The sequence below is a fragment of the Macrobrachium nipponense genome, chromosome 28 (assembly GCF_015104395.2).
Source record: "Macrobrachium nipponense isolate FS-2020 chromosome 28, ASM1510439v2, whole genome shotgun sequence".
Lineage (NCBI taxonomy): Eukaryota > Metazoa > Arthropoda > Malacostraca > Decapoda > Palaemonidae > Macrobrachium > Macrobrachium nipponense.
In genome coordinates this window covers 62,742,873-62,765,007 of record NC_087217.1, presented here as the reverse complement: position 1 = coordinate 62,765,007, position 22,135 = coordinate 62,742,873, and the positions used below count along the sequence as shown (strand labels likewise).

Sequence of the window (22,135 nt, the reverse complement as noted above, 5' to 3'; positions counted from 1 at the left end):
CTTCTCTCAAGGGCGAGACGCTCTGAAGAAGCTCATTCCAACAGCACTTTTTCCATCACTGGAAATTCCTAGGAGCGTTCGGTGGAGAAATCCGAAATTTGGACAATGAAGCTTGAGTCTGTCACATGTTAGAAACACAAGCAGCATGTTGATTATTCCCCTGACTTATATCCGTCGAATTTTAGAAGGGAAGAAAATGAACCTTCCAGGCCAAACGTAAGTCATACGTTGCAATGATAGCTGTTTTCAGGCGCCCCTTTCAACTGTAAACCGAATGGTTTAACTGTAAACCGAATGGTTTAACTGTAAACCGAATGGTTTAACTGTAAACCGAATGGTTTAACTGTAAACCGAATAGTTTGTAAAGCACGGAAAGACACGAGAAAACTTGAAATTTGGACTGAAATAAAAAAAAAAGATACCCAAATGGCAGTTTGAATTTTTGAAGAGTAAGAACACAGTGATTAATGTAAATTCAGCTTTTGATTCCAATCCGATTACATTATTTCGAAGCTATGAAACGAGAAATATAAGGAATGTCTTCATAATTTTTTGCGAATATATCCAATTTTTATTAGTATATTCATATCATAAAGAAATAAGTCAATTATTAATCAAAACACATGTTTGTGCATAATTGATTACCTGAGAATTCCACCATAATTTTAGAAAGAAATATTACTTAAAATTCATTGGTTTTTAATAGAGATATGAATATCTTTCCGGAGAGCACAAACGCCGAAGAAAGAGGTTTCACAATAGTATTAGTAGAAAGTAAGAAATAGAAACAATCATCAATCCTGCAAGAATAAATAATTTGTTGGTTCTCTGTTCCCTTTTTTCCTCAAAATCTACAGTAAAAAAAGGTAACCAAAGATAAAAAGAAAGAGTGAAAGGCAAAATGCCTTCTCAGTCTCACTTTCACTAGCTTTTTTTTTTTTTTCTAAGTCACCCCTTTCTGCCTCGAATTGGATTCACGTCTGTCACTGAGGTCATTGACTTCGGATTCATCAAAATACATGCTTTGCTAATTTGGCAAGAGGGCATGAGTACGAAGGAGAGATAAGCAGTAGGTAATAGTCCTATCGCCACCATGAGCTTCCTTCCGTTTTGTTTTCTCTCTGACGTGAAACCCCGGTAGAATGAGGTGGTGAGTATGAGGGAGTACAAGGGTAAATGAGAATGACAGGAGATTCTGGGTTCCGGCAGGTTTTGACTGTCTCTGTCTGTCTGTCTAGGAGGAGTTCCTGTGCCGAGTCTCCGAACCAAGGCAGCCAGCCACTTGTCTCTCTCCAGGATGCCTTGGTATTGCTGCTCATCCTTCTGGAGGAGGAGATTCGCTCTTGAGTGCCTTCGTCCGAGAGTCCACAGAACGTATCGGAGGGAGAGGAAAAGTCGCGAAATGGTTTTACTTTTTGGAGATGTAGACTGTTGTCGCTAGAATGATCGGCTACGAATATAAAATTGACGTTTTTCTTCTCTCACCAATCAGAATAAGAACCGTTCACAATCAACATTTCGTCGCTGCTGACATTGACATTAACGAGACAGCAAGTAGTCCGATCAATCGGTCCGTTAATTTCATTGGCAACTTTTTAAATTAATGGCTTGTTTCCTACCAGAAAGGCAGGATTTATCATTATCATAAGTTATATGTACCATTCCTAGTAAGGAAAACTGACATTGGTATGACATTCGATAAAATACAATGATTTCCTTTTCTTTCACTTAGGTAACCCTTCCATCACCTTGAAGGGGGGTTACTTTACTTGGCAGGTTGCTTGTGGGGTGGGTTCACTCAACACGGTTAAGAAAATCGGATGCGGTAACTTAGCTTGGAAATGGAACTCTCCCGAATGTTGGTTCATATACTGAAAGGCGGTTCCTTACAAATTGAGCCAAGGTTGACCTAGGTCAACTTCCCAGATTCTCTTCTATCAGTAAAGCAAGCAGAATACCAGGAGGTCATTGATCATTTTGTTATTGTCAGCTCAAGTTCCAGCAAGTCTTGTATGTGTCATTGATTCATGTACAGCCTTTGCTACAAATGACAAGCCGATTCCCTTGGGGTCTTCAGCCAACTCACCCGTTTTTTTTAACGTAAAAAAGCACTTCAGAATGTAAGTCGACAGCAGAAATCGAGACTTATATAAAATAGAAAAAAATCATGCGAAAGTAGTCAGTTGCTAGGGTCGATAAATGTACAGTTCCGTGGCCACTGATTATCAGCCTTCGAGCCGTGGTCAATAAGGCTCAAAACTACACAAGAAAGGACTGTGATAGTCGGTGGTCAAGTATCAAAATAGAGTCATGTTTTGTTGCTACTCTCTGCAACCTAGTTTAGAGAAGATAACCAATCCATGCCACTGAAGACATAACAAGAGGTGCATTATAAGCCAACACGATTCTGTAATTCCAACTTCGAGTTATCAATATGATAATAGTTGACAAAACCTTTGACTCTGTAACTGCACGGCTTATACGTTGAATATGTTCTCTGAATTTGGCTGGCCCTTAAATAACAGCAGGACAGCAGCTGTACTGCTGCAAATAGATAAGACAATAGATGTGCTAAGCTCATAGGACCATGGTCACTCTTTTCCACCTAAGCATGAATCAGTAGCAAAGCAGTTCTCCACATGCAGTTGTTAGACAGGATCAATTGACGCTAGATAGTATCGATATCTATTTGTCACCGGATGAGGTACCAGCAACAGTCTGCTGATTATAGAGTTGACTGAAATATGACGATGTAGACATGACCTGTGACATCGACGTTAGCTGTCAGGAAGGCTGGTCCTCAAGCCGTCGGCGGCTTGTTTACCTTCCCACGAGATATTAAAAGGAGCCATAGAAAAGCCAATGTGAAAGTTATATTGAAGACTGTCTTTCACTCCCTTTTCCTCTCTTTCGTCTCTGACAATTGACTCGAAGAGGGTTTCCCAACCGTTTCTCTTCGACTTCACTGCAAATAACTCTTCTCCACAAATCCTGTAGGCCTGCTGAAACCAGCAAGTGGTGTTTGCAACTCGATTGAACGGCTCTAGTGGCAGGTGTGGCAGCCTCATCCCAAGCTCAGCTCAGCACAACTGGATGCGCGACAGAGAAGAGGAAGAGAGAGAAAAGAGCTGATAATTGGTAGACCGCTGATTATCATATGAACGACCCGGTAATCAATCAGAGGCCATCAATTTCTCTACAACATGCCATTGATGGCATTCCGATTCGATACAGGAAGTTCAGATCGCCAACAGCTTCCAAATTCACTCCGAAGGACAGAAGGTCTGCGACTGAGGGTATACTACTTGTCATTGGATACTCACTACACACTTTTTTTTTTTTCCAAGCAAGAATTCCGGTATACAGTGAATGGCGTATTTCCCAGTAGTCTATTGTAGAAATAGAAGTGAGTTCATGACATGGCTCATCCATATTAATTATGCTAGGGTTATAACCATATACCGAAACACTCGAACCAATGGTAGTAATTGTTGGCATCTGTAAGAAGTGGTCATGGCACTTTCCAGTGTTTGCACTTCTTTCTCTTCAAACACTATTACAAATTAGTTTTTCCAGTTATGCATGACTCTAACACAGCTGACAATATCACACATTTAAAAAAAAAATCTTTGGTATTGTTGTTGGCAGCTCAAGGAGAGAATCAGCCCCTTGACATTAAAACTAAAACACAACCTAATACGATCACAAGAACTTTGGATTTGTTGCTTTTCTCCATCATCATCAATCCTTATGACAAAAAACTTTTTCTTGATAAATTCGCAGCTTCATTAAAACCTCTATGTAGAAAAAGAGTTTCTATGGCTATCCTAAGTTGCTGTAAATCAAAAGTGAATAATATCACAACATCGATTTACTCCGTATTTGATTAACTCATTTCCTGAAGAGACATTTGGATTGAGAAACGGCTGACATTACCATGCAGCTTCCTTTATGTTGCATACCAGATTTTATTTGAGGAAAAAACAAAATACTCACAGACAGCTGCACTGTATTCAGATTCTCGAATAGGCGACAGAGATATCAAAGGGATGTAAAGAAAATATAAGACAATATTAATCTTACAGAGGCTGCACAGGCAATGGCCAAGAGATTATTACTTACTTCTTATTTTTGGTCATAAAAAAGTATACAGTACTGTAGTTCATTACCAACAGAATAACTGATATACATACTGCTATTTTTGCATACGTATTCTCTGCAAAGGCAACTGCTTTCAAATAGTGACTATGCAGCGAACTTTTCTTCAAGGGAAAAAATTCCTCGTTCATATAAATGATTTTTTTTAACTAGGTATCCAAAACCCTTTCCTTTTATGACAAAAAAGTCATTCTTTCATGAAGTCTTTAGAGTCATATGGTTGCAAAAGATTTCTTTCTAGTAGTCTTGACTGCACACACATCAGTCTGTTGTGAAAATGCCATTACAGCTTCATGGTAGCACTTTCTTTTCCAAACTGTTACTTCATCTGGTTCTTTCCACCATTAGAGACAAAGTCACTTTACTTGCTATTCTATTGTCCCGTATTTGGGGCTTATCTAGGGTAAGATGTGACTCACCAGCTGGTGCTGAGTTTTCTTTCTGCAGGTAATCAAAGGGGAGGAGCTCAGGTTAGGTAACAGTCCTTTTGACAAAACATTGAATCAACAACCCTGACTGAACCAGCAACCAGATAAACCAACACTGCTCATATTTAGGGAACCTAGAAGACTTGTCGCACTTGTTCCATACTTTCTAAAAACAACACGAATACCTTGACTTTGGCTCGAAGAGACACTTCTGAGCTCACGAGAGACACAGAGGTGTGGACTCGGTTATGACTGGACAGAGGTTTATCTTTAAAGGGGTGTCAATGCCCTGGAAGACATAGAGGGCAGTTCTGGAAGGCCCGAAGCCTGTCCCAGATTTGTTTTGCGTTTAATTTCTCTAGTCTTTAGATTCAATAACCCTTCCAAAGGTTTTCTTCCTGTCGCCATACGATTGATTTACGTACTGCAAAACTACGTCAACAAACCATTCCTTACTACATTCTCCAGTGGGCTTTGCCTAACTCTTTAACTCTCCCTACGGCATTCTAGACTACTCTCTAGGTTCCTCAGTGCCTCCACCAGAGCTGCTGCTGACCTTGTTCTTTCCTAAACAACAATTAACAAGCAGTAATCCTACAAACAGTGTGCGTTATACATTCTCAACACATTTCAAGCGGCAGTCTGCTGTGGTGCCTGAGGTACTGCCAAGGGCACCACCTGCTGCTGTTGGACCACTGTCTGTTGGGTGAGGACGACCTGCTGCTGCTGCTGCTGTTGCTGCTGTTGTTGCTGCTGCTGTCCACAGGCCTTCAGTTCGGTGAAGACTTCGGTGAAGAAGGAAGGTTCTGCGTTAATTCTGAGCATGGAGGAGCTCAAGGTGTTGATGATGAAGAGACATCTGTCCCAGAAGCGGTCCTTGTCCTCCTCCACTAGGAAGGGCTTGAGAGGGTAGGAGATCTCGTTACCCATGTAAGAGTAGGAGAGGTAGAGGCAGGTGAGGACGACGGCTTGTAATTCGTGCTCACTGTGCACCTCTTCGTTGACGAGTTCGCGCACCAACATGTACACGAACACGACATTGGCTGGGTTGATGAACGCGATGTCCTGAAAAGAAGGAAAGATCGTTCAGCCATTTGCACAAGGGAAAGATTTAGTGAATGACATCAATGTACTTAATTCTTTAATAATACAGAGAATAGCTAGACTTTAAAAGCAAAGCTACAATTATAAACTAATAATATCATAAACCATTTTCAAGCCTATCTACGATAAAACCTATATCATGATCCATTTTTCTAATAGCAAATTCTCCATTAAATTCTTTTCTATTCTCTACAAATATGTAAATTCAACAGTACAATGTGAGACTCAGTTAATGAGCAAGTCATGAAAATTACATAATATATTTCACACCTTTACATTACAAGAGGTATACCTTTTACAAACTTATGAACACTGTAATTGATCCACTAATAACATGACAGGTAATAATCGTCAGTTTATGGTTTTTATTAATAAGGAGCAAATTATTCCCCAAAAATAAAATTCCAACTAAACACACATTCTCTCTCTCTCTCTCTCTCTCTCTCTCTCTCTCTCTCTCTCTCTCTCTCTCTCTCTCTCTCTCTCTCTCCTCGTTTTTCGAAGACCTTCTTAGAACTGTCAAACCCATGCGACAATGTTGTTTTTAAATTACAGCAACCTTGAAAATGGCATCTGTTTCGAACAGACGTTCACAACAGGCAGCCTTTATTGTCCAACACAATGCTTACTTTTGTTTTTTACACACACACCATACATACGCACGTATACATAAATATATGCACAGTGATCTGTATCTACAAGAAATCTGAAAATACCAAAAGTAAATATCCACTTCAAGAATGCAACCAGCTTCGAAGGAATGTGCCACAGGTGTGAACTTCTGGTCATTAACTCTCCGGCACGCAACATTAACGAATGATGTTACGTAAGCCTGATTTCCTAAGCCAATCTATCTAACAGGGTTTGACAGATAATACTATTTCCAGAAGACTATTTAAAGAATGTATTTCTCATCGTATATCAAATCATACCTTCGTTTATTATTATTATTATTATTATTATTATTATTATTATTATTATTATTATTATTATTAAAAGTGATTGCTGCCTCAGCAACCCACCAGTTTAAGCAACAATGAAAAAACAATAATTAGGAAAATAGAGAAGAACCTTTATAAAATTAATGCAGCTGAGGCAGCAATCACTTTTAATAAAACATGTTTAAAAGAGGGTTTACTTCCAGCAAATTATTATTATTATTATCATTATTATTATTATTATTATTAAAAATGCTCGTAGTATCATTAATCTTGAAATTGAGAAATAAATCCACAGTTATGTATGGGTACTACATACATTTAAAAATAAATTTCTACAGAGCGCTTTCGGGAATCGAGCAGATTCCCGAAATCTCTGTAGAAATCTATTTTTAAAAATATATGTACTCACCATAACTATTCATATAGAACACGGCCACGGGTGGCCACAAACTTAAAAACTTAACCTTGAGGTTTCCAGTTAATGCAATAATAATGTAAATATTAGAATCGAACAAAACAAACAGAAACTACTGCCATCCGAACGTTATGAATCAGCAAGAATGCCGTGTGACATCTACCAAACAGAATGCTGAAACCATCACGCGATCGGACTCCTGCAGGAAGTAGAGATATTACCATTAGATATTGATTAGAGGTCAACCTTGACTAGAGACGAAGCCAGATACTGTACAAGACCTCCCGCGCACGATCCCCGACCCTATAATTCCCAATTACCATCACTACTCTAATACAGGTTCTGAAGCACAGAAAGAAAGAAAGAAGTCAGAGAGGGTGAAGGATTTTTAACTAGTTTTCAACTACTATCTCGTCCACAAACACACACACACACACGCACACACGAGCATACATACGTTTGCACATGTACCCTGTGTAAACCAAAATCAATCTATATCTTCATGTTCATTTAGTTCACCTACGCTTAGTATTATTAATCGCATTTTTACGTACGTGTGCCCGTTTTTTATTTCTTATTTATTAGATATGCACCTGTCATTGACCAATATGACTTTTCATGACAAACGCACATTCCTGAGTAACCGTACTAAGTTAAGAGGCATTATAGCCTTTATGCACGCAATGGCGCATGAGCATTTTACTTCCAACAACAACATACCCAAGAGAACATTTCATGACTAACATTCATGAGTAGTTAGGAGTAAAATGATAATTTCCTGAAGTATGAATAAAATAAAAAACGTGTGAACGCAGAGAGAAGAAAGAAGAGAATGACTTAACAAAGCTATCGCCCCCCTCCTCTCTCTCTCTCTCTCTCTCTCTCTCTCTCTCTCTCTCTCTCTCTCTCTCTCTCTCTCTCTCATATAAAGCAAGAGGACCTCTTAGGAGGTGGCAAAGTCGATCTTCGATTGAATGCACACTTGCAAGCGATTGCACTACTCACAGCTTGAATCTATTTTAATCCAAACTAAAGGTTCTGAAGAATATTTCAGAGCATATCATGACAATGAATTCGACAACGAGTACCTCTTACGACAGATGATTAAGATTTTTTATTTATACGGTATTGATTTCTTGGACGAAGGGAGACTTACTTCAACCTGGTTACAACGAAGTATTTTTGGCACCCAAAAATTACATTGGGTGTTGAAATGCAGACCTTCATTTCTGGTATTAGGCATCTGTTATTTAAGCAGATTATATATAATATATAATATCAACTAATATAATTTCCGCACATTAAAAATATTTCGACATACAAAAATATATTGGTTTCTATTACTGGCAAACCTCTTCAATTTAGCAGACATGCTAGACCAAGCTTTGCTTTATATATATTATATAATATATATATATATATATATATATATATATATATATTAATATATATATATATATATAATATATATATTATAAAACATATATATAATATACATATATATTATATATATATATATATATATATATATATATATATATATATATATATATATATATATATATATTGCAAGGTTCTGAAATTCTCCCTTTCTCTGTCTTCCATCCACCGGCCATCATCATCCCGACCCTTCTATACGACGTCGACTTCGGCTCCAAAACAAAGGCTCCCGAAGCCATAGGGACTGAGGGGAAAAGGTCGCGCGCGAAGGTCAAGGCAAAGATTATAGGCGCAAAAGGACGCGGTGGGTGAGGAGAGGAGCCGTCCTTGCCAAGCTTATCAAGAGGCCACACGTCTAGATAAATCGTTAATGAGAAAATTCTGGCAGCCTGGAAGTCACGTGACATCCTCATGGTCATTCTCTCTCTCTCTCTCTCTCTCCTCTCTCTCTTCTCTCTCTCACAATCACACGCGTATCAATCTATGAACTCTATTTAGGAAGCTTCACGCCTTTGCCTCATGTTTAGTCCATACAAATATGTACGTATGTACAATACCTGTGCAGTAAAAATTTATACAAGCGTACGTACACCAGCATAAGTACACATACAATAGGTGCAAGCAAACACACACAAACATACATCATACATATAGGTATATTAATATACATACATGAATTATATATATATATATATATATATATATATTAATATTATATCATATAATATATATATATATATATATATATATATATATATATATATATATATATTATATTAATATAATATATATCTCCGACCAAAGTATATCATATATGTCTATAACTGTAGTAAAAACTCCTAAAATTTCATGTGATAAATAGCAGGCTTAGTTATTCTATTTTCAGAAATCTGTTAAGAGGTCATGAATTAATATAAAACTAGCTCTCTCTTCAAATTAGCTACTCAACGAAAAAAAGTAAAGAAGTTACCTTTCATTACCAATTCGTACTATTCTGGTATCAACTCCAGAATAATTGCGAACATTAAGAACGGTACTACTTGGCGCTTTAATGAGATGGAATAAAGAGGGCGCCAATGTAGAGGAAAGAGAGAGAAAAACTGAAGCTAAATGGGAATAAGAGCAAAGAGGAGTGGCATGATGGACTTTGTCTCTCTTTACCACACGAAGATTTTTACTTATTTAAACCGATATAGCTTTCTTATTTTCAACTTCATGAGTGAATCAGCACGTACACTTTTCTTTATATATATATAATATATATATATATATATATATATATATATATATATATATATATATATATATGACATCACAGCAAAAACAGCAGCTATATATAACAGAAATGATGGTAACTATAAAAGCACCTTCCAGAGTGAAGAAATCTGCATCCAAAAAGAAGCACGGCTTGCGTGCGTCAAGCATATGCTCTGAAACCGCTCAGCTGAGTGGGACGTTCAGCACAGCTTACAGCTTCATGTGGGTCAGTATCATTTGATTGCCGGAGAGCGAGTTTTACGCCCACTTTGGGTTAAACGGGAGAGCTGGGCACACCTAGCCTAACTCCCTTCTGGTAGCCCCTCATGCCCGTGCTACCAAAACAACCCCGCCCCCCGCCCCCCCCCTCCCACCGCCGCGGCGTGCGGTCTAATGGAAAATATTTTTTAGCTCCTCAAGTCCCTGCGAAAATCGAGTCTTACAAAAGACTGCTGATTTAAACGTAGTATATACTTATGGCTTTACGCCTATTCTCTGAAAAGTTTGCTTTTGTTGTGCTTAGATTTAGGTGCAAGGAGCTTGTATTGCAATAGCGCAAGCTTTTGCAATCTGGAAACTCATTTCTTGCGTTTTATCTGAAAGGTTAATGTTTTGTTGTTATCGGGGGAACCTTTACTACTGTCCTTACTTCTCCTGGTATTCTTCTCTTTGTTCTCTATTTCTCTCGATAGTTCATACGCACACTATATATATATATATATATATATATATATATAATATATTATATATATTACTTATTATTATAAATAATTTATATATAAATATATATATATAAATTATATATAATATATATAATATATAATAAATAATATAAATTATAATAATATATATATAAATAATATATTAGATATATATAAATATATATATAATATATATAATATAATATTATATAATATATATTACTATATATAATATATATATAAATAATATATATTATATAATATAATATACACGTATATGTATCATATTTATTCACTCTTTTATCCACGTTCAATGTTTTCATTTTAGATAAATAAATTGTCTAACTTATTACTCGACAATTCTTATCTGGCTGTCGACAGCCAACTCACGTTTGAGTAGTTACACTTTTTTTTTATCATAGTTTTTATAGCTTCCTACATTCATTACTTCATATAATTTTTTGATACAAACAGTTTCGTCTTTTTATTTAAGATAATTAAGTATGCGTTTCCAGTATAAGTACGGAGCAAACGATTCATTTTCTCCAAAAGCTTCAACTTCCAGTTTAATTAACGAGCTAAAATAAAAATTCTATGCATCCGTTTTTATTTATATTATTATTATCTCTGCCCAAGGCAGAAAGCGCTTACCCTTGCGAGTTCCCAGCAATATTGCAACGCCAGTTATCTCTGTAACTGGAGCCCATGAATGTCAGCATTGTGGTGATGCCCACATTCGCCCCCCCGCTCCAACTTTTTTTTAAAACCAGGTCCTCCCTACCCATGGTCTACCCTGGATGATGTCAGGGCGTCCTCTACCCACCTCAAGAACAAACGAAAAGTCCTGTTCCTGGAAAGCCAAACACGAATATGTTTTGATTTCCATATATCTTTTTAAAGTAAATACTTAAAATAAATGAATGCTGGGGAAATATCTTACTGTATTAAGTATTTGAAAGAATTTTGATGCTTCGAAATCGTTTTAGAAATATCCAAATGTGGTTTTGGCCAGTCGTTCTAACATTTCCTCTTTAACGCTAGAAGTTTATGGTTTTAAGTATTTCGAGTGCGCTTAGCTGACAGCCTTTTCAACAGTGACCTCGAAGCCGGTGGCTACTTCTCTTTGTGTTTGGATTCCCTATCCCCTTTAAGGCAGACAGGTAAATACGTTTTGCTACAGAATATTATTGTTACCATTTTTTAACCCAGAACAATTTTTGTCTAGGAATCCAGTTCAATGAGAAAACAGAGTATCAGAGTAAATAATTAATTAATTTACAAATAAGAAAAAGTTAACGAGAAAAAAAAGAAGACCTTTCACAATATTTAAAGATTGCAGTTATAGATATACAAGTCTGTCTAGTGACTAACCAATCAGTCAGTCACTTGGTGTGCCGTGACCAGGTTGGAACTGAAACTCAAACTAGGTGTCATCATGTAATCGAGTGGTAGGAACTCGATTACATGATGAAGTGCTCATTTCATAGTTCAAGTGTTGTGTTAATATTTGTCTCTCCAAGTTATTTCTCTTATACAGATGATTAAGTTCTTATCCATCATTTTTCCTTTTACGTCACATGGCTACTTGCCCTATTGGAGCTCTTGGGCTTTTAGCCATCTGCTTTTCTACCAATGGTTGCACTGTGACGAAGATAATAATAATAATAATAATAATAATAATAATAATAATAATAATAATAATAATAATAATAATATAAGTAGGGAAAAGCTCTCTATCACGATAATAATAATAATAATAATAATAATAATAATAATAATATAATAATAATAATAATAATAATAATAATAATAATAATAATAATAAATCCTTGCCAGTCTTCCAATACCAAGAGAGGGATAAATGGGAAGGAAGAGAAGCCCTGGAAAGCAGACTCTCCGATTCTATGGATTCTGTTTACGTAAGTTGGGCTGAACTGGAATGACATTCGTGTCGCTGGAATCTCCTTCTTGCTGTTTCAGTGCCAAAACGATTAGCGATAAGGTGACGCGTGCAGACGACTTCCAGGGTACGGGCCACTGGAAACTCATTGATTCGTTATCGTCCTCTCAGGAAAGTAGGTTATCAAGTCCGGTTGTATCGGTTATTACCTTTTCGGGATTTTTTCTTTTATAATCGCTGCACCACTTCTTATCGTAGATATCATTGGGACAGATACGGGGCTAGATAAGGAAATGAACTGACAATACAAGTGGAGATAAGGTACTGCTGTAACGCCTCGGGGCTAGCAGAGTAAATCGTTATACGCTAATTCGCCTAAGATATAAAGTGTCCATCAAAACTACAATTAGTGTATATGTAATGATGCTTGTTCTCATTGCTACTGAAACTACGACAGCATACGGTAACCAATATAGGTACTCTGCTATTTTTTCGGAAAGCTTTTGTTTTTCTGTGTAGACTTCAGAGAGAGAGAGAGAGAGAGAGAGAGAGAGAGAGAGAGAGAGAGAGAGAGAGAGAGAGAGATTCACTTTTGTACCACGATGAACAATGGCCATAAAAGGCCATTCTGAAGTAAGGCCCTTTGATATATCACTCCGTAAAACAAAAATCTTCATGAATTTTTCTTTTTATTTAAAAGTCAGAGACCTCGCTGTCAGCAAGTTCATCCCCCTTGGATTAGTTGGTGTAAAAAGAAAAATATTTGCATTATTATAAATAAAAAATATTTGCGTTAACGGTTAAATTTGCGCATAAAAACCAAAGGTGTTTGATTCAATCAAATCAAACGCATTTAAGAATTGTTTATTTAAACAAGTCTAGAAAATATAAGAAGGAACATTCCCAAAACGAACTTATTTCATCACTACCTGGAACTTGTCTTTTTGAAGCCAGAAAATCTTTGTGTGTTCACGACTCTGGCGAAAGACAAAAGCCACGCTAATGTCCAGTTTCTTGCACAGATGAACAACTAAAAAAATTAAATTAAAGGGGATCATTTCTCCGCGTATGCAATAGTAACTATAAACACTGGCAACTGTGAAAGCCACATGCAGGGTTTATACTTGAAATTAACTGTGCGGTTGTTAATATATATGCAAGCAACCACCTATTGTTGGAATCGGCTTTAATGTTCACCAAATTCCTTCTCAACTTTGTCAATTTTTTTTTAACAGGAGATTTACAGAACATGGGAATCTGTGGCATTTCTTCTGTTGATTATGAAGTTCTTTTTAAAAGTTTTGAAACAGTATTTCTCGGCAAATACAGTATTCTAAGATTCTGATAAGGACCCATCTTCATATCATGAATTAGGACAGTTCTAAGACGTGAAACTGCATGTCAGACTGACCTGGCCTTTTTCTCCACCTATCATGCTTTTAACTGCCCTACTTATAAAGTAAACCGACGTTAAATCAATCTAATTTAGACGCAATTTGCATAATCGTAAAAAGGAACATAAATGTTAATGTACTTGGCTGAACGATTAAAAAATTAGGTGGAATTGCCTGATCAAAGACCGCCCGATTGAATTACTCAAGATAAAAGGCCTCGGAAATCGGACGTGGGAGTGTTCCAAATCATACTGACAGAATTTGAATGTTTTTAATATATTTCCAAAGCGGGATTTTTATATTTGTGCTAACAGAGGAAAGGGAGCACCGGGTCAAGGGAAAGGTGATGGCACCAGACACAAACTCTCCAAAATGAGAATCTACACAACACCTGAGAAGAAACCTTTGGCTAAATGAGGCATCACGCTTTTTTAACTCACGAAATTGAGGGACATTCCTTCGTTTTCTCCAATTTCATCAAACAAGAGGCTAACCCTTGCACTTCACACATGGACGGGTTCCTCGTTGGGACGAATGATTTTCGCGCTCGCCTACCAATCCGGTGGTCCGAAGTTCGATTCTCGGCTCGCCCAACGCGGAATCAGAGGAATTTATTTCTGGAGATAGAAATTATTGTCTCAATATAATGTGATTCGGATTCCACAATAAACTGTAGGTAAACTGTAGGTCCCGTTGCTAGGTAACCAACTGGTTCCTAGCCACGTAAAAATATCTAATCCTTCGGGCCAGCCCTAGGAGAGCTGTTAATCAGCTCAGTGGTCTGGTAAAACTAAGATATACTTAACTTAACACACATGGACGAGGAAGATGATGGGCGTCCGATTAAGGGCAAGTGGAAACATAAACACAATCTAAAATAAGTGTCTTTAGCTTTCAGAAGGAAGCCTCTGATAAAGTTCGTGACGAGATACAGAACTTCGACTCGACTGGGTTTTCATCATAAATTTTCTGTTCATTTATAAGTCAACAATTAACATCCATCAGTTTAACAGGCTTCTTCTGAGTTCACTTATTTATAGTTTACTCACCTCTAACTATTCACAAAAGTGTTATATTTCGAGATGTTCTTATTCATTCATTCATTAGCTAAACAATTAGTTCTCCAACCAGTCTTAGTACCGCCTATTCTGTTTCTTTCATGCTATTTAAATACCACTGCATTCTTGACTACATTCGATTATCCCACCACAGTTGATTATTTATCATTATCCCATTTCCTCCGTACTATTCATTTCCTGGTAAAATGTTCATACATCTCATAAATGATAAAAAAAAAACACCGAACAAACAAACCCATTCGATGTGTTCTAATCCTTTTGTTTATTTCTATGATCGTTTGTTTGGCTTCGTTTCAAGCAAGGCAATTGCGGCTCTCGTTAGCATCGGAATACGAAAGAAAAAAAACTGTTGAAAATTCCACGGCAGTTCCGTCAACAAAAATAAACACTTCAATAGCTGCATTTCAAAACAGGCAAAAATATGCAAAGCTAAACAAACATTAATTGCTTCCTGACTCTCTCTCTCTCTCTCTCTCTCTCTCTCTCTCTCTCTCTCTCTCTCTCTCTCGGGGAAACTGCCTCAATCTACGAATACAACCTCTTCAGCTATACGGGTCTATTTCTCTCACAAATGCAGGAAATTCAGTCTTAAATGATAATTTTCCTAACAATAGCATACACTGCAGTGCGCGACCTCAGAAATGTACTAACCATGTTTTGCTCACAATAGCAGAACAGAAGTAACAACAAATTCTCGGGGAAAAAACTCCATCGTTGAAAAGTTGAGCCTATTGCGAGAGTATTCACTGCACAGGAGGAAAATGCCCAGCCGTTGCCATTATCAGACTCAAGATTAATACCATAATTCTGATAACAATTTTCATTATACGCGCTTCGATTCGGTTATTTGTTATTGTTAGTATGGTGTTTTTACGTTGCATGGAACCAGTGGTTATTCAGCAACGGGACCAACGGCTTTACGTGACTTCCGAACCACGTCGAGAGCGAACTTCTGTCACCAGAAATACACATCTCTAACCCCTCAATGGAATGCCTGAGAATCGAACTCGCGGGCACCACGGTGGCGCTTCGATTCGGTTCTATTTAATTCACGGAGTTGTTTAGGATATACTAGCGAATACGGTATTCTAAAACTTAATTCACGGTTGCCACTGATTTCAAAGATAAACGACAGCGCTAATCACAGTGAGAAAGAGGAAAAAGGCTAAATGTTAACAAACCTTGCTACCGAAACGATCAATTAATATAAAATGTATTACGTTCCTTTTCAAAGTTTAAGAATACTCCTACAGTTATTTCGAGCCTTATTCTGTAAGCGATAGGATTGCTTTTAAAAGTTTACAATACTCCTACAGCTAACTCGAAGCTTATTCTGTAAAAGATAAGTTTGGCTTTAAAATTCAGAATACCCGTTCTGTTACATTCGAAACTTATATTATAAAACAAAAATGATGCTATTTAACTACAAGCTATTTCACATTTAGTGACAACAACCATAATTTAAAAGCGTAGGAACAAAAGGTTCTTGAATCTTAATACTGCTCAGCGAATTAAAAAAAAAAAATTTAAATACTTCACATTCGCTACCAGAGACATATCATGGTGCAATGGTTTGGGACCAAACCTCCAGGACGGAACTCTGCTTCCTAGATCGCATATAAGGAACGGCATTTACTATCTTTCGGCACTGGGCAGGACTGGTCATAATAGAAGGGTATCGTACAACTCCTAAGCAAATGAAGGTCTGTATTATGAACTACCTATGTAAACCAGGGCACTTCAAAGCTATGTAAATGAACGTCTCATGAGGAATTTAAGTGAAAGAGAAGTGTAATATATGGAGATCTAAATGTGAAAATCAAGAATTTATGAGTACATTTTCAGTAAATTAAGATAATTTCACTGGCATTTTACATGAATGAAAGATATAACGCAGAGAATCTGCGTAGGAAAAGACAATGTAGGTATCTAACATCCCATAGAAGCGAAGGCTACTTATCGAAGATATTATGTAAGGAAAAACTTTGGCGCGTATCTAAATATCCTAAAAGTGTGCAGAAGATTACATCATCATGGAAACTATGCCACCAACTGGTTGATGGAAAGTATGACATAAGTAAATGAAGGTTGGGTGACAACCGAAGTAAGCGAAGGAATGCCATGGACAATGGACAATGGACGTGCCATTTGCATGATGCTGATGCAAAGGAGATTCTGGTGAAATATTTGATGTTATATAAATCAAGGACAATTTATTTGACGGGTTTTATATATATATATATATATATATATATATATATATATATATATACATATATATATATATATATATATATATATATATATATATATATATATATATATATATGTATGTATGTATGTATGTATCAACACAATCACGTGTGGAACAGAAATAAATTTTTTATCTGTGTCAGTATATATATATATATATATAGTATATATATATCATATATATATATATATATATATATATATATATATATATATATATATATATGTAATACAGTGTTTTAGCTAACGGACTCGACTTTGTCCACTCATTTTAACAAGTTTCACAACAGAAGATAACGTTCACATTCGGCTAAGCATCACAACTAACAAATTCTGTGGCGCCGTCGAATGAACACATTCCAGACGGACCCAGCCGCTTCTAAAAGGGAAGAACTAAAGCATTTTCCGCTGTATTGAATCCGAATGGAATACAAACGACCAGCAATAAGTGTAAATTTTTTGAATGGCGCACTAACCCAGACGGAAAGAATCACATATTTAGACCTCGACGCTGAATAAATTTTAGACTGAAATTTCATTATTTTCGGACTAAAATCATTCCGAGATGTTACATGCTGCTGTCATTCTAACAAGTTTCAGATCAAATCAAGTTAATTTTTGGAAAATCAAAACTGAAAATACTTATAAATTTATTCTTGTAAATTATATACTGAAATCATTCTGATCATTTCACAACGACATTATTGGAATCAATTCCAAATGAAAACCAATCGAATAATCGCTCGAATAAAAATTTATAAAAAAAAAATCATCATTTTTCGTGATTTCAAAATGAAGTCATTCGAATTCATTCCAGGTTGAAATCACTGAGTAAATTCCAAACATGAATGATTCAAATAAATTCCAGACTGAATTCATCCGAATAAATTCCAGACTGAATACATCCGGATAAATTCCAGACTGAATTCATCCCGATAAATTCCAGACTGAATTCATCCGGATAAATTCCAGACGGAATTCATCCCGATAAATTCCAGACTGAATTCATCCGGATAAATTCCAGACTGAATTCATCCAGATAAATTCCAGACTGAATTCATCCAGATAAATTCCAGACTGAATTCATCCGAATAAATTCCAGACTGAATGCATCCGGATAAATTCGACTGAATTCATCTGAATAAATGCCAGACTGAATTAATCATCCGATAATTCAGTACTGAATTGCATCAGATAAATTTCGGACTGAATCATCAGATAATTCCAGACTGAATTCATCTGCATAAATTCCAGACTGAAGTCATCTAGATAAATTCCAGGCTGAAGTCATCCGGATAAATTCCAGACTGAATTCATCCGGATAAATTCCAGACTGAATTCATCCGGATAAATTCCAGACTTAATTCATCCGAATAAATTCTAGTCTGAATTCATCCGGATAAATTCCAGAATGAATTCATCCGGATAAATTCCAGACTGAAGTCATTCGGATAAATTCCAGGCTGAAGTCATCTAGATAAATTCCAGACTGAAGTCATCCGAATAAACTCCAGAACACACTCATGTCATGGGGATGAATTCCTGACTTAAGTCATCCGGATAAATTCCAGGCTGGTATAATTTCACGAATGCATCGCTGCTCTTAGGTAGTCGAGTGTTTTAACCACCCCAACCCGTGGCTCCCAACCATTGCTGATGCAAATTTAAATTGTGATCGATTTCGCTCAACGTGAGAAGAGATGAGACGAATGTAGCGGCAAATATGTCCCAAGATTGAAAGACTTTTATGCTTAAGGATTTCACAAGCGGAATAACATTGTGTATTGGAAATGGAAAGTTAATAAAATCCAGTCTCAAGCTAAGCGTAATTCTGGCTCGAAACTGACGGCAAATTCGTACGGAGCTCTAATCTTTCATTATAAAAACGCTAAAGGAAGAGTAAATAAGAAAAAAAAATTTAAGAAGCACGCCATTTCAAACATGAGAACACATCAGTCAAAGACAGAAAGAAAGAACAATTAAATCAGAAGGAATATTATGATATTATAAAGCGAATAGTTAAGAAAAGAATTAATTTGGTAAACGCGAAGGAATTATATCGCCAGACAAAGACAATGTTCAGAGATTGGAAAATAAAATATGTAAAGAAGAAAAAAAAATTAGAAAAATGAAGGTGGGAGTAATATGGAAAATGAAATATTTCCAGTCTTACCTAATTATCAGGATTGAATAAAAAAAATAAATATAAGATAAACGAAAGGGAAACACGAGGGAAAAATATACCATGGAGGACAGTACGAATAAAATAAAGTTGAATCTCTGAAAAAGTTGGGTAAGCAAATGATACAATTTGCAAATAGTTCGATAGAGAAATATCAGAGAAATATTATCCACTAGAAATTACGGTGAAAAAGAAAGAGTTTGAAGCACAGTAATAAGCAGAGAATATCAGAGCAATATTATTCACTGTGAAAAAAAAAAAAAAAATGAAGGACAGTCATAAACAGAGACGTGACAGGAAAACCAAAGGACAGCAAAGGGGAAAAGAAAATAATGTGACAGAATAGGGCATAAAGAGGAGTTTAAATGGAAAAAAGAATAAAAATAAATATACAAGGAAAGAGAAAAAAGCGAATAAACGTAAAAGAAACCAAAGAGAAAAGAAGGGATGCATTGGAAAAGAACATAGATAGAAAAACAGATAATGAGGAACAAAGAAGAATTATATACAATGCGGGAGACAAACATGTGTACAGAGAGAGAGAGAGAGAGAGAGAGAGAGAGAGAGAGAGAGAGGTGGCGGAAGCCAGCCTTAGTACCGTAAGATGAATCTCGTTCGTTTCACTTAGTGCCGCGTCCAATAAACTGTTCAATGAAGCTTAAATTAGGTTAAGGTGAATAAAGGCAGGGCGGCTAACGCCCCGCCATTAGAGGCGACAGGGGGTCAGCTAATGGAGGTCTCCTTAAAATTAGCTTACAGCTGGATTAGAATTTCAGAGGCATAAGTGAACAAAAAAAAAGTGGGGCCAACGTTTTTTTTTTTTTTGCATATTAAGTCACTACCTCGGCAGGAATGAAGATTAATAAATACTAATATGAGAAGGAAGCGATCTCTTTGGGTAAAAAAATTACCGTTCAGTGATTAAAAGATATCACTCTCATAAACAAAAGATAATTAAGAAATATGAAAAAATACGATCCTACGAATACAACTTGAAAGTTATTCCTCATCACACACACACACACACACACACTACAAACACACACACATATATATATATATATATATATATATATATATATATATATATATATATATATATATTATATATATATATATAGAAGAGAGAGAGAGAGAGAGAGAGAGAGAGAGAGAGAGAGAGACTTGCGCTCTCTCTCTCATATATAATATAAAGTATATACATACATACATACACACATATATATATATGTATTGATATATATATATATATATATATATATATATATATATATATATATATATATGAGAGAGAGAGAGAGAAAGAGAGAGATAGAGGGACTCTCTCCCTTTCACTGTAAATAATATATCAATAGCCATGCCGTCTAAACTGGAAACCGACAAAACGAAATAAAAGGATAAAAGAAATAACAATACCAACGAAATCAATTACATGAAGGGCAGGTGAATCTATCATCATGAATTCTTTATTGCAGATGGCGGGCGGGGAGAGGCTGCTGACGCTACTCCGGAGAGAGAGAGACGATCTGTTAGGAGGGGAAAGGGTTATCGATCTCGCGAAAGCACAGCTTCTATATTTAGTTGTTATCGATAAAGTATACCAGTTACAGCGAGCTGACCCTGCGAGAGTCATATTATTCCCTTTATTGCTCCGTTATTTCCGACTCTTTATCTGTTATTTTTGTGGATATAAATACTGCCCTTTATGATCGTAAACATGCAAGCAGCGTCAGTTTCCTGACATTAAAAGCAGGTATTTCTACGGGTCACGTTACAGGTTGTTTATATATATATGCGCATCTTCTCACTATAAATATATGCTCATCTTTTTCCCGGTCATTCTTTCTCTCTTATTCATGAATCTGGACCTGAGCACTTTTCTCATGTAACCTAAACCAGATTGACGCAGATCACCCGGCGACGAAAATAGTCAACAACGGACCTTGTCGTTAACGATATGCATTCCATCAGTCCTCATTCTTACAGCATCCCTTTCCATCAGGGCTCATATCCCAGGCATTTGTTTTCATCTGAAACTTCTCCAGGGCACCGAAGTTTTAGTTTTCAGTAAAAGAAAACTATATATTGAGATTACCAAGGCTAGAGGGCTGCAAATTGGTATGTTGATCATCCACCCTCCAATCATCAAGCATACCAAATTGTAGCATCTACCCTCACTAGTTTCTATTTTATTTAGGGTTAAATTTAAATGTGATCGTGCGTCTGGCAACGCTATGGGACAGGTCACCACCCGGCCGTGGCTGAACGTTTCGTGGGACACGGCTTATACAGCTGTAGAGAAAACTTGATTGCGCCGAAGATTTTTTTTTTTTTTTTTTTTTATTTTTTTTTTTTTTGTTTTTTTTTTTTTTTTTTTTTTACTTGTTATTGAAATTTGACCATTCTGAGGCTCTCACTCTCTACAGGTACATGTGCACAGCGGCTAATTCTCCCTAAGGTCAGCTCACGAGCATGAATTTTCCATCAGGGCTCATCTCCAATGTAACCCTCAATCTCTTAAACTTCTGTGCGAAGAGTACTAATGTACTAATGCACTTTCACCTAATGCCAGCCAGACCTTCATCAATATTATGTGAAAACATGTGAGGTTATCGGAGAATCACACTAAACGCCTTACCTTCTATTATTGTACTGATTGTCATTATCATTCATTCAAATACTGTTCTGATTCCTTTCCGCAAAACCTAAACATTGCTGTATACTGAGGCCCAATTCTTTTCCTGCTGTAGATGATCAGATTAGGCACTGTACAACTTCAAAATATTGGTATACAACGGAAATTTCTAGTGACCTTATCCTTGAAAGTTAAAATATACAGCAACAATTTCCGTGAGAGTTTGTTTCAGATCCAAGGCATCCTTT

At 36.5% G+C, this 22,135-nt stretch overlaps 1 protein-coding gene across 1 annotated transcript in view; it reads right to left on the bottom strand.

Moving 5' to 3' along the window:
* Positions 1–22,135, bottom strand: part of LOC135201811 (cyclin-dependent kinase 5 activator 1-like) — a 165,215-nt gene that overhangs the window by 1,330 nt on the left and 141,750 nt on the right. The window contains exon 2 of the mRNA XM_064231080.1: positions 1–5,651. This exon is cut by the window's left edge and continues 1,330 nt beyond it. Coding sequence (XP_064087150.1) covers positions 5,217–5,651 — 435 coding nt within the window. The 3' untranslated portion in view covers positions 1–5,216. The remainder of the gene's footprint in view (positions 5,652–22,135) is intronic.